General features: G+C 43.5%; 1 protein-coding gene across 3 annotated transcripts in view; it reads left to right on the plus strand.

Annotated features, from left to right (window-relative positions):
* Nucleotides 1-13,070, plus strand: part of LOC120947131 (solute carrier family 22 member 15-like) — a 447,489-nt gene that overhangs the window by 324,154 nt on the left and 110,265 nt on the right. For all 3 annotated transcript variants that reach the window (XM_040362147.1, XM_040362150.1, XM_040362149.1), the window contains one exon: nucleotides 2,586-2,658. In XM_040362147.1, coding sequence (XP_040218081.1) covers nucleotides 2,586-2,658 — 73 coding nt within the window. The remainder of the gene's footprint in view (nucleotides 1-2,585; nucleotides 2,659-13,070) is intronic.

Here is a 13,070-nt window from a genome sequence, read left to right on the forward strand (position 1 = left end):
CCGGGCCAAGTCAAAATGAAGGACAGGTGATTCTTGGTGGTGACTCCTAAGATCTTAAGTACATGGAGTATATAAAATCTCTGGGTGTAAGCGTGATGACATGCACCAATATAGCCACAGACTGGTATGAATACAATTAAAGATGTTTTTGCTGAATGCAGCATGCACACAAGCATCAGGGCTAGGGAGAAAGCTGAAGATGGAACATTGGTTACAGGTATTATGCCAATCCAAGTAGAAACATCTTATATCGGACTGTGGTGTTCTATCATTTTTGTAGTGCAGCAGTGCAGTGTGCAAGTAGCGTCTCCCATGGGTAGCATGCTACCTCATGCCTGAATAAGACCGTCACTATTTGTGTTGAATCGCGTTGGAATATCGTCTGTCCTATACACATAGGCAGATGACCGATAGGTTATCCTCTGGTTCCATTTCATACCATCATATGTGATATGTGCTTGTTATTGATTCATTTTATTATTTTCTATTTTTCACAATAAACGTTGTACTTTTGTATTATACCCACTGTTTCTGGCCGTTAAAAACCCAACTTTTGAGGAACCCCTTTCTGTTCATTGGCTATACTAGGGATGTGGGCAAGAAACAGTTAATCCAGATAGCTGGCAAAATCCATATATACCTTCCATCTGAGAAACATGGAAGAAGCACTGGAAACAACTGTTTTATTGTTAAAGGGTTTACTTTCATAAAAATAAATGCTAGTTGCCTGGTTGTCATGGCCAATGCTTTAAGTTTAGTACAGTCAGATTGATTGACCTGTATAATGTATAGAGATTTAGAACACTGCCACAAAAGTATCTGGCATTTTCAGAATGAGGTCAGCTGTGTCCATCCATTTCTCCCATGACAGGGTTTTTTTTTTTTTTTTACATTTTCATTATGGCAGTCCTTAAATGTGATTTACAATGGTTGTGGGATCTAAAAGAAAATGGATGTTAATGAGCAGTGCTAACAGTCATTCAGAAAATTTCACTACAGCTTTAAATGTTGCGATTATCAAGAGCCCACTGTGACCCAGGCAGAGGGCAAAACTGTAGGCTTGTGATCAGAGAACATCTTTATTTCTTGCCATACCAGCTCAAGATTGTAAATGTGTTTTATAAGTATGACTGGGAATATTATCATGTCAGCTATGACAAATATTGATTGCCTTATCCTGATTTGCATTGTTACTTCTAATTTCACTCCCACTTACACATGTCTGTATCATACTGTCAAACTGCAGGAACTGTCTTTGTGGAAATATTTGTATGTAGCTATTCTGTTGTGCTCCGCCGCTGGCTGTTCTTTTATTTTTTATTGGGTCTCCATGACTTGTCTTGCATTTTATTGCAATCATGACCATAGAAGTAGTAGGTTAAATTGGATAAACTTGATAAAAGTGGGGGTGCAATATTTTTTGTTTCTGTTTTGGCCAGAATGGGAAGACTTAGAACCTCTGGAAAGCGCTTAAAGCGGAGTTCCACCTAAAAATGGAACTTCCGCTTAACCCACTCCTCGCCCCCTTACATGCCACATTTGGCATGTCATTTTTTTGGGGGGGGAGTGAGGGCTTCAGGAGAAGGGGACTTCCTGTCCCACTTCCTCCTTCCGCCGAGGGGCTGGAAAGGCGATTAGCTTAATCGCGTTCTTGCAGCCCCTCCCTGTAGGCGATCGCCTGTCCAATCGCATGCGCAGTGGGTGCCCGGCCGTGAAGCCGAAAGCTGTCTCTGCCGGGTGCCCACACTAGGAATGAAGACGCCGGCTGGCGAGGGGGGCGAGGAGCGGAGCCCCGGCCGGCGCGTCGCTGGAGCCGTGGAGCAGGTAAGTGTCTGTTTATTAAAAGCCAGCAGCTACACTTTTTTTAGCTGCTGACTTTTAATAAACTTAAAAAAAGGCTGGAACTCCCCTTTAAGAGAAGTCTGATATATATTTGTTTTCCCTAATCATACTTACCTTGGTGGATGCAGCATCAGACTGATGCTGCATCTGTCCCCCGGTGTCTCTGCACTGTAACCGAGCCACCGAACACTGCCGATGGCTCAGTTCTCACTCCTCCCCGAGCAGACAGTCAGCATCGCTTCTGCTCTACTTCTCAGCGCTCATTGGAGCAGTGGAGGGGTGGGGAGAGGCTCTCTCAGCAGCTTGCTGAAACCCTGAGACATCAATCAGGGCAGCTGGCGATCCAGGCTTGGAAGTTGGGATGACGCGCTGCCCCGACTGATGGCAGTGACATCAGGGCAAAATGGGTCACAGGAGTGCTTCATCGTAGGAAAAATTCCCCTCGCTTCTTGCCCTGGTAACACAGGGACACCATGAGGAGTAATCTTGAACAGAGAACAGTCACTGACATAAGCCCCTTTTTTAGTAGAGAGATGGAATTAAAACATCTGAGGTTTAACAGTAGCCTTACAAACAAGACAGTGCCATAAAAGTGAGACAAGGGATATACAGACAATACTAAAAACCTGATGGAAGTTTTAACTTATTCTCTTTTCTCACTGTATCCAAAATAAAACAAAATTCTTCAGAAGTGGTCATTATTTTTATAATGCTGCAATATTGTTTTTTTTTTATCCTTTCAGAAATGCTGGCTTGGGTGTGTGTGCCATGGCATGCAGATTTGGTGGTATTCTTGCCCCTTTTGTACCATCCATGGTAAGAATTCATCTTTTTTTTTCGACTTTTTTAAAATAGAAAGCAATCTGAAATATATAAATGTACTAGGGTTCATTGTTTAAATAAGTTGAAAAAACAATTGTCTGTCAAGTTCTGCCTCTTACAAATGCCAGCAGTTTCAGAGCACATATACTGTAATATGGCAGGCACATGTTGTTTGAGGGCACCTTCAAATGGAAAATTTGCAAAGTCAAAGATTACATTTGGGACTGTCTGTACCATAAGATCCTACATTTATGGATAATAAATTTGGGAAGCAAACAAATATGTATCCATACAGACTTTGAGGTTTTACGTTTCAGAGGCAGAATCGATTAAATAAATGCGGAGTGAATCTTACATATATCCATGATCCTCACACTGATAAGATAATAAATGCTTGATAGATAAACATACATTTCCTCACTAAAGTGGATGCACAGCACTCTACCTACTAAATACAAAAGCATACACTTGTGTGAGAAAATAAATATTTAGTAAATGATTTAATGTTTAAAAAAACTGAGAAAAGGTCATTGTAATAACGTGAAGGTCAGAAATATGAAATTATTATTTATCTGTAAAAATATGGTGTATGGTTAAAATACCAGCCACTTATGAATGAGCAAGCAGCAACACATCTTGCCTGTTTTTTAACATAATAAAATGGATTTAGACCACAAAGGTTAAACAATGTTTTTTCATACCAAGTAGCCAGTATTAAATCGTTTTTTTTCAGGATGGATTTTAGCAAAACCGTTTGGATAAAGCAGAGAATGAATCTGCACCCCTCACAGTAAATACTTTATCCCCTTGGCTAGTGCATAGCATATTTCAGCAGGTATCAAAAAAAGGTTGCATTGACCATGGGCTGGGCAGTTGGGGAATACAGATGTTGTATACTCTGATAGTATACAGCAAGGACAGGGAAGGAGAGCTGAGACACAGGAGTTGTGTGGGTCTGGAGGGGAGTAGGTTCCTGTGTCTCATCTCTTCTTCACTTCCCTTGCTGTCTACTTGGAGTCTCCAACGTGTGTATTCCCCAGCTGCCCCACTCACTGTCAGTGCAGTGTAGTATGAGAACACATAGGGCCAGATTCTCAGTGGAGATACGACAGCGTATCTCCAGATAGGCCGTCGTATCTATGCGCCTGATTCATAGAATCAGTTACGCATAGATTTCCCTTAGATCCGACAGGCGTAAGTCTCTTACGCCATCGGATCGTAACTGCATATTTACGCTGGCCGATAGGGGCTAGGGCCGTCGTTCCCGCGTCACAATTTGAAAAAGTTAAGTCGTTTGCGTAAGTCGTCCGTGAATGGGGCTGGACGTCATTTACGTTCACGTTGAAACCAATGACGTCCTTGCGGCATATTAGGAGCAATACATACTGGGAAATTCCACGGACGGCGCATGCGCCGTTCGGGAAAAACGTCAATCACGTCGGGTCACAGAACATTAACATAAAACACGCCCCCCTGTCCCACATTTGAATTAGGCGGGCTTACGCCGGCCGATTTACGCTACGCCACCGCAACTTACGGAGCAAGTGCTTTGAGAATACAGCACTTGCCCGTCTAAGTTGCGGAGGCGTAGCGTAAATCGGATACGTTACGCCGCCGCAAAGATACGCGGATCTACATGAATCTACCCCATAGGCTTTTTGGTTTTCACTTTCCCTATACATCCTATCAGAGCTTTGATCTAACAAGCGATTTACTTTCATAAAAGTAGAACGTTGACCAGGCTGCACTGCTCATGTGAAATAGTCAGCAGCTCCAGGTGCCTTAATGCCACATTGCTTTGTTTTCTAGCACCTTAAAGTGTTACTAAACCCACAACAGTAAAATCATTCTGTATATGCAGTAAAGCATGCGCGTTATACTCCATGTGGAACCTAAGAGGTTAACCCTCCGCAATGTGTAAAAAAAGGCCTTTTGATCCTGTCTTCTCTGGTCCCCCCCCCCTCTTCTTTTACTGTCCCCAATCCATCTGCTGATAGTACAGAGTCTTGGAAACAGTTTGTTTGTTTGTTGCTAGAGAGTTTTTTGTGGGGGGGTGAGGCATGTGATCAGCACAGGGCCAATTAGCACTGTCTAGACCCAGGGTCAGGGGCCACGCAGTCTCATAGGACAGTCAGAGGAGAATGAAAACGCCTCCTACAAACTTAAACCAGTGCTCGGCTGGACACTAAATTAAGTCATAAGACTGCTACAGTATATACTGCTAATGAGAAAAGATTTTTAGCAGTGAAATGCAGAGTCCTGGGTTTAGTAACACTTTAAGAATATTCCCATATTCTGAAATACAAATATCACCACCTTCTGTAGTTGGTAGCACTGCCCTGCACATCATTGGCCTTCTACTGTGACGGATGGCCTTACTAACTAGCACCAAGATGCAGTGGGGGGGCTGGCCATAGGCATCAATAATGCTGGTCAATATTTACATATCAGGGCATCCTGAACTTTAGGGTGGCCTACAAATAATAGAATCAGGTGTGTACACACATGAAGTTGCCTGGTGTAAAAAAAGGCATAGCAATTTATCCTGTTCATTCTGCCCAAAGATTTACCAGCTAAAGGTCGGGATTTGCACACACGGAAGCCAATTTAGATATGATGCCTCTTTTATAGAATACATTCATTACCAGTTTATTGCAGAAACTACATATTTTTTAAATTACTTAAATATAAATTTTGGGAAAAACAAGAATGCTTCCTTGCAGTGGTGCTTCTCCCGCACTGCAAGGGTTAAATCCATGTTTATGTCTAGAGGACTACGAAAGGCACTTTTACTCGAACGATCTTCTGCTCTTTCTGAAGTCAGTTCTCTTCTTTACTCCTTTACTATGCTCCAGCAGTGGACTGTCCCTTGGCTTCCTCATATCCAGCACAGCACTTTGGGCTCTGCATTGGTCTTGATGATGTCAGAAGGCCTATGAGTGGCAGAGAAGAGGCTACAAGGGACCGTTGTGTTAAAGTGCTTTTTACAGTCCTCTAGACTAGCATTCAACCCCGAATGGAAAGGGAGTATTTGTGTTTTCCCTGGAATTGAGCTTTAGCCCTGGTTCACGTTCATGCGATTTGACATGTCAAATCGTATGCCAAATCGGCGGGTATTGCCCGCAATGAAACCGTCTGAATTGGCGCACCAATTCCCAAAGGTAGTTTCGGTACTACTTTTGGCGATTTCAGGTGCTATTTCAATCAACCTCTCTGCAGGAAACTGCACAGATGTGTTTGAAATCGTCGGACTGACGTGTGGAAATGAAATCGTTCAGCTGAACTCACACAATTTCAATCCTGCATCAATGTGAACCAATTTATAAACAGATAACCATAAAAGACAGCTCAAAGAGAAACTGCCATCTTTAGTGACCTATAGCAACTATTTAGCATTACCTTTGACCAACTTAAAATGGAATAGTGTGTGAAAAAAGGGTATTTATTCCTGGGCTAGAGATTACTGAACTTTATACTTATGCTTAGCCTTTTTTTAATTTGCTGTGATTGCAAAGGTGTCTCCTTTTTTTTTATCAGTTGATTCATTTATTGGTTTATTTATATGATTGTTGTTAGGGCATTGCTGTATGTCCTTATAAATTAGCTATTACAGTGAGGGAAAAAAGTATTTGATCCCCTGCTGATTTTGTACGTTTGACCACTGACAAAGAAATGATCAATCTATAGTTTTAATGGTAGGTTTATTTTATCAGTGAGAGACAGATTAACCGGTTAAGCCCCCGACCTTTAGGCAGCTAAATGCCCAAGCCAGGTTTTGCGATTCGGCACTGCGTCGCTTTAACAGACAATTCCGCGGTCGTGCGACGTGGCTCCCAAACAAAATTGGTGTCCTTTTTTTCCCCACAAATAGAGCTTTCTTTTGGTGGTATTTGATCACCTCTGCGGTTTTTATTTTTTGCGCTATAAACAAAAATAGAGCGTCAATTTTGAAAAAAATGCAATATTTTTTACTTTTTGCTATAATAAATATCCCCCAAAAACATATATAAAATTTAATTTTTTTCCTCAGTTTAGGCCGATACGTATTCTTCTACCTATTTTTATATTTATAGCGTTAACAAAATAGGGGATAGTTTTATTGCATTTTTATTAAAAAAAAATTTACTACTATTGGCGGCGATCAGCGATTTTTTTCGTGACTGCGACATTATGGCGAACACTTCGAACAATTTGAACACATTTTTGGGACCATTGTCATTTTCACAGCAAAAAATGCATTTAAAATGCATTCTTTATTGTGAAAATTACAGTTGCAGTTTGGGAGTTAACCACAGGGGGCGCTGTAGGAGTTAGTGTTCACTTAGTGTGTGTTTACAACAGTAGGGGGGTGTGGCTGTAGGTCTGACGTCATCGATCGAGTCTCCCTATAAAAGGGATCATTCGATCGATATGCCGCCACAGTGAAGCACGGGGAAGCCGTGTTTACATTTGGCTCTCCCCGTTCTTCAGCTCCGGGGAGCGATCGCGACGGGGCGGCTATAAACGAATAGCGGCGCCGTCGTCCCGGATCGCTCCCCGAGGTAAGCCGCACGCAGCGGGGGGGGGTCCCGATCGGACCCCCGACCCGCTAGAAGGCAGGGACGTATATATACGCCCATCTGCCTATACGTGCCATTCTGTGGACGTAAATAGGCGTGCGGCGGGCGTTAAGTGGTTAACAACTGTGACATAGGGGATTGTTCAGCTCAGTGATAGATGCATTTTCTGTAGTGAGTCCACATCAGACAGGCATTTATAGTTAAGGGCCTAGTAGCCCACATTTATTAAATGAAAAAAAAAACAAATAAAACAAGTCCACTTAGGAATCCCACGCAGGGGTTTAAACGTCATTCAGACATAAATGAAAAATACAAGCCCACCTGGCTACTCTTCAACAGCATTGCTGCTATAGGTACTGCTACCTCAAACCACCAGATCCTCCAGGCCCACAGTCTTGGTGCATACAGTCTTTGGGCTCCTTCAATGCACACAGCTTGAAGCCCTTCAATGCACACAGCTTCTGGCTCCCTGGACGCACACAGCATCTAGCCTCACACAGAGATTCTCTCACTAGCAGCCACTGCTCCAACTCCACTTTCTGCTTTTACCAGACCCTCATTATATGGGCTGTGTGCACCTGGGCACACACACTGGTGGCTGTCCACAAGACCCGGACACAGGGTCGGAGATCCCGTCCCACCCAAGGCTCTGAGGAATCTCCAAACTACAGAGTCCCATACGGAATTAGCAAAACCTGGAAAAAACTGCCAGAGCAGTTTTCTCTATTTAAACTCTATACTTTGTAGTCCTCCGATATGCAGACTCTGTGTCCACTTTAACCCCATTTTCATAGGAACAGAGCCTCGCTCTGCCACACAACAAAAATATCCAGTTATAAATTGATTTGCATTTTAATGAGTGAAATAATTATTTGACCCCTTCGCAAAATATGACTTTGTACTTGGTGGCAAAACCCTTGTTGACAATCAGAGGTCAGATGTTTTTTGTAGTTGGCCACCAGGTTTGCACATCTCGGGAGAGATTTTGTCCCACTCCAAGTCATTAACCGCTTCAGCCCCAGAAGATTTTACCCCCTTCCAGACCAGAGCTCTTTTTACAATTTGGCACTGCGTTGCTTTAACTGACAATTGCGCGGTCGTGCGACGTTGTACCCAAACAAAATTTGCGTCCTTTTTTCCCCACAAATAGAGCTTTCTTTTTGGTGGTATTTGATCATCTCTGCGGTTTTTATTTTTTGCGCTATAAACAAAAGAACAGTGACAAATTTGAAAACAACACAATATCTTTTACTTTTTGCTATAATAAATAGCCCAATTAAAAAAAAAAAAAAAAGATTCTTTAGGTTTAGGCTGACATGTATTCTTCTACATATTTTTTGGTAAAAAATCGCATTAAGCATATATTGATTCAAAATAGGGGATAGAATTTTGGCATTTTTATTATGATTTTACTAGTAATGGCGGTGATCTGCGATTTGACTGTGACATTATAATGGCGGACATATCAGACACTTTTGACACATTTTTGGGACCATTGGCATTTTTTACAGCGATCAGAGCACTGCACTGATTACTGTAAAAATGTCACTGGCAGTGAAGGGGTTAATTATGTTCCCTAGGTGTGTTCTAACTGAAGGGGGGATGGGACTGACTAGGGGAAATGACAGATCGCTGTTCATACATTGTATGAACAGACGATCAGTCATTTCTCCCCTGAAAGAAGAAATGTGTGTGTAAACACACAGCTCCTGGTTCTCGCTCCTTCATGAGCAATCGCGGGTGCCCGGCGGTCATTACACCCGCCGAGCACTTTCATTGGCACCGGGGGCGAGCGCGCGCACACCTCTAGTGGCCACAGGACGAAGCGATGTATCCTAACGTTGTTTCGCCCAGCCGAGCCATGTTGCTACAGTAAAACTGTGGCGGGTGGTCGGCAAGTGGTTAAAGTGATTGTAAAGTCTTGTTTTTTTTTCTTTAAATAAACATGTTATACTTACCTCCCCTATGCAGTTGGTTTTGCACAGAGCAGGCCGGATTCTCCTCGGGTCTCTCTTTGCTGCTCCTGGCTCCTCCCTCCTAGTGCCCCCTCAGTCAGCAGCTTTCTATCGGGGCACCCAAGCCGAGTCAGAGCTCCGTGTATCCATTCAGTTACGAATGCCTGACCCAGTCCTGCCACCTGTCTCCCCTAATTGGCTGACTGATTTTTATTGACAGCCGTGGTAGCGAATGGCGAGGCTGACGTTTGGTAACTCGAACCTTCAGCTCCATCCACATTTTTTCTATGGGATTAAGGTCTGGAGACTGGCTCGGCCACTCCAGGACCTTAATGTGCTTCTTCTTGAGCCACTACTTTGTTGCCTTGGCTGTGTGTTTTGGATCATTGCCATGCTGTAATACCCATCCACGACCCATTTTCAATGCCCTGGCTGAGGGAAAGAGGTTCTCGCTCAAGATTTGACGATACATGACCCCATCCATCGTCTCTTTGATGCGGTTAAGTTGTCCTATCCCCTTAGCAGAAAAACACCCCCAAAGTGTAATATTTCCACCTCCATGTTCGACGGTGGGGATGGTGTTCTTGGCGTCATAGAGAGCATTCCTCCACCTCCAAACACGGCAAGCTGAGTTGATGCCAAAGACCTACATTTTGGTCTCATCTGACCACAACACTTTCACTCAGTTCTCCTCTGAATCATTCAGCTGTTCATTAGCAAACATCAGACAGGCCTGTACATGTGCTTTCTTGAGCGGAGAAACCTTGTGGGCGCTGCAGGATTTCAGTCCTTCGCAGCGTAGTGGGTTACCAATTGTTTTCGGGTGACTATGGTCCAAGCTGCCTTGAGATCATTGACAAGATTCTCCTGTGTGGTTCTGGGCTGATTCCTCACCGTTCTCATGATCATTGAAACTTCATGAGGTGAGACCTTGCATGGAGCCCCAGACAGAGGAAGAGCGACAGTTATTTTGTGTTTCCTCCATTTGCAAATAATCGCACCAACTGTTGTCACCCTCTCACCAAGCTGCTTGGTGATGGTCTTGTAGCCCATTCCAGCCTTGTGTAGGTCTACAATCTTGTCCCAGGCATCCTTGGACAGCTCTTTGGTCTTGGCCGTGGTGTAGAGATTGGAATCTGATTGATTGCTTCTGTGGACAGGTGTCCTAAAGGGAGTGCTCCTAATCTCAGCTTGTTACCTGTATAGAAGACACCTGGAAGCCATAAATCTTTCTGAATGATAGGGGATCAAATAGTTATTTCACTCCTCAAAATGCAAATCAATAATAATTTTTTTTAAATGTGTTTTTCTGGATATTTTTGTTGTCATTCTGTCTCTCACTGTTAAAATAAACCTACTATTAAAATTATAGACTGATCATTTCTTTGTCAGTGGGCAAACGTACAAAATCAGTAGGGGATCAAACACTTTTTACCCCCTCACTGTAAATGGGGCTTTACCATCAATTGTGTTTTTCCATGAAAGAAAAAACATTTCTATCCTTCCTTCGGATCCAAGTATTAATCTGTCTGATGTGGAAGAAATGGATGGGTAAATCAATCGAGCACTTGGCATCCTACAGTTTACATCACTATATAATTTGAAATATTTCTGCCATTAATGTAGATAATGAAAGCTGGGAGAAAACATTACCAGATGTGCCATGCACACTGCTTTTGGCAAGAGATCACTTTGGAACGTGATACAGTGATTTCATGACTAGGACTCAGGCATAAGCAATTTTGTAGGTGATTTGTACGAGTCCTTGTCAGTATAATTTACCATCAGTAGTTTGTGTTGATGTTTATATGTGTGTTACATTCCCTTGTGTTTTGAGCGTGATGTCTTTGTGGAAGGTATTTGCCAAAAAGGAAATTCAAACAGGTGTTTTAGTAACTCAGGACTCTTTTTTTATGAAATGTATATTTAATGCGTTTACAGCTTGTCAACACAGACCTGAAGACTTCAGATATATTTTAAATACAATTTAGAAGCCTGTGGTGTGATATTAAGTGAATTGATTTGTTTTATGCCGGACTGCATTTCTTTTTATTGAAAAGTCTGAGCAGTGATTTTTCATCTGAAACATTGAAGGCATCCACAAATTAAGCATCATTAAAGTAAGACACCCACATTAAATCTATTGGTCAGGTAGGAGCTTTTCATGTCTGAAGTTTGTTTTCAACTCATCCTTTCAGACAAGAGGATTTTCTTCCGATACACTCTACATGTAATTCACTAGTGCAAAAAAGATAAAAGCATATTTTATTGACTTCCACATTGAAGATGCAGTGACTATCTTTGATGAATTTTTACACTCACTTATTTTTTATACCACAGCATTAATAATTCCCTTTTGACCATTAAAGAAAAAGGAAATTGCAATCTTCAGTGTCTTAAAATTTTAGTGTAATAATGCATATTTTTCTGGATATCCTACTGCAGGGCTCAAAATTTAAGTCCTGAGCTACTTGCCAGGCCTCAAGGCGTACTCGCCACCAGTTGCCCCGCCCAACCCCTATCATGTCCCGCCCCTAGTCACGCCCTTTATAAATAATCTCATGAAATGACACTTAAATGTTTTATGCAGAATTAAGTTATAAAAATAAATATTATCAACAACTTTATCCGTGCCCAAAAATGCAGCCTGCCCATGTCTACCAATGCAGCCACGTGTCCCCATTGCAGCCACATGTCCCCATTGCAGCCTACCTGTGCTGGGTAAGAGAGAGGAGGTTGGTTGTTCAAAGCTCAGGGAACATAACAGCTTTCAATTCAATAGCTGTGAGCCGTCATATACAGCCCCTCCCCCCTTGTCTGGGAAACTTTGATAGACCGATTACCCGTCCAAGCTGTCCCCCTCACTCTCTATACCCCCTCCAGCTGTCCCCCTTACTCTATACCCCCTCCAGCTGTCCCCCTCACTCTCTATACCCCCTCACTCTCTATACCCCCTTCAACTATCCCCCTCACTCTCTATACCCTCCAGCTGTCCCCCTCACTCTCTATACCCCCTTCAGCTGTCCCCCTCACTCTCTATACCCTTCAGCTGTCACCCTCACTCTCTATACCCTCCAGCTGTCCCCCTCACTCTCTCTACCCCCCAGTTGTTCCCCCTCACTCTCTATCACCTCTCCCTGTCCATCGCCCTCGCCCCCCTAAGTCCGTCCATCTCCTGGTCGGGGAGTACAGAGGTCACACAATAGTTTATTATATTGCACCAGCTCCACCTGAATAAAAGCGTGTCAGTGCAGAACACTGGAGAGCCAATCAAAGACAGGAATCCCTCCCCTTCGCCCTGCCCACAGCTTCCATAGCAATTGGATTGTTTCATGGCAGGGCGAGGGGGAGACTGATGAGCGGATCGCTGTGCGGGGAGAAGAGACAGGACAGCCGGGCTGAGTGCCGGGGAGTGGGCGGCGAGTGTCCCCTGTGTGTCCCCATTCATTATCACTGGATTATAGGAGTGCCCTGTACTATGGATATGTGCTATGGAGGAAACTTTGATGGACAGATCACCCTTCCAATCCTGGGACGGGTGATCTGTCTATCAAAGTTTCCCGGACGAGGGGGGAGGGGCTGTATATGACGGCTTGCAGCGGGGAACACAGCTATTGAATTGGAAGCTGTTATGTTCCCTGCGCTTTGAACAACGAGGCGGCGGCGACTCTTCTCTCCTCGCTCACCCCCCCCTGCTCCCAGGCAGCCCACACTTGCCAGCCCTCAAAATGTACTCGCAAAATGCGAGCAGGCGAGTGTAAATTTTGAGGGCTGTCCTACTGTATAAACCTAGCTGTCAGAGCTACACCTATTATTGATTGATCCAGCTTATTGTTTAACCACTTGCTGACTGCCCTATAGCACTTTTACTGCTACAGGGGACAGCTGTGGA

This window comes from Rana temporaria, chromosome 8, assembly GCF_905171775.1.
Source record: "Rana temporaria chromosome 8, aRanTem1.1, whole genome shotgun sequence".
Taxonomy (NCBI): Eukaryota; Metazoa; Chordata; class Amphibia; order Anura; family Ranidae; genus Rana; species Rana temporaria.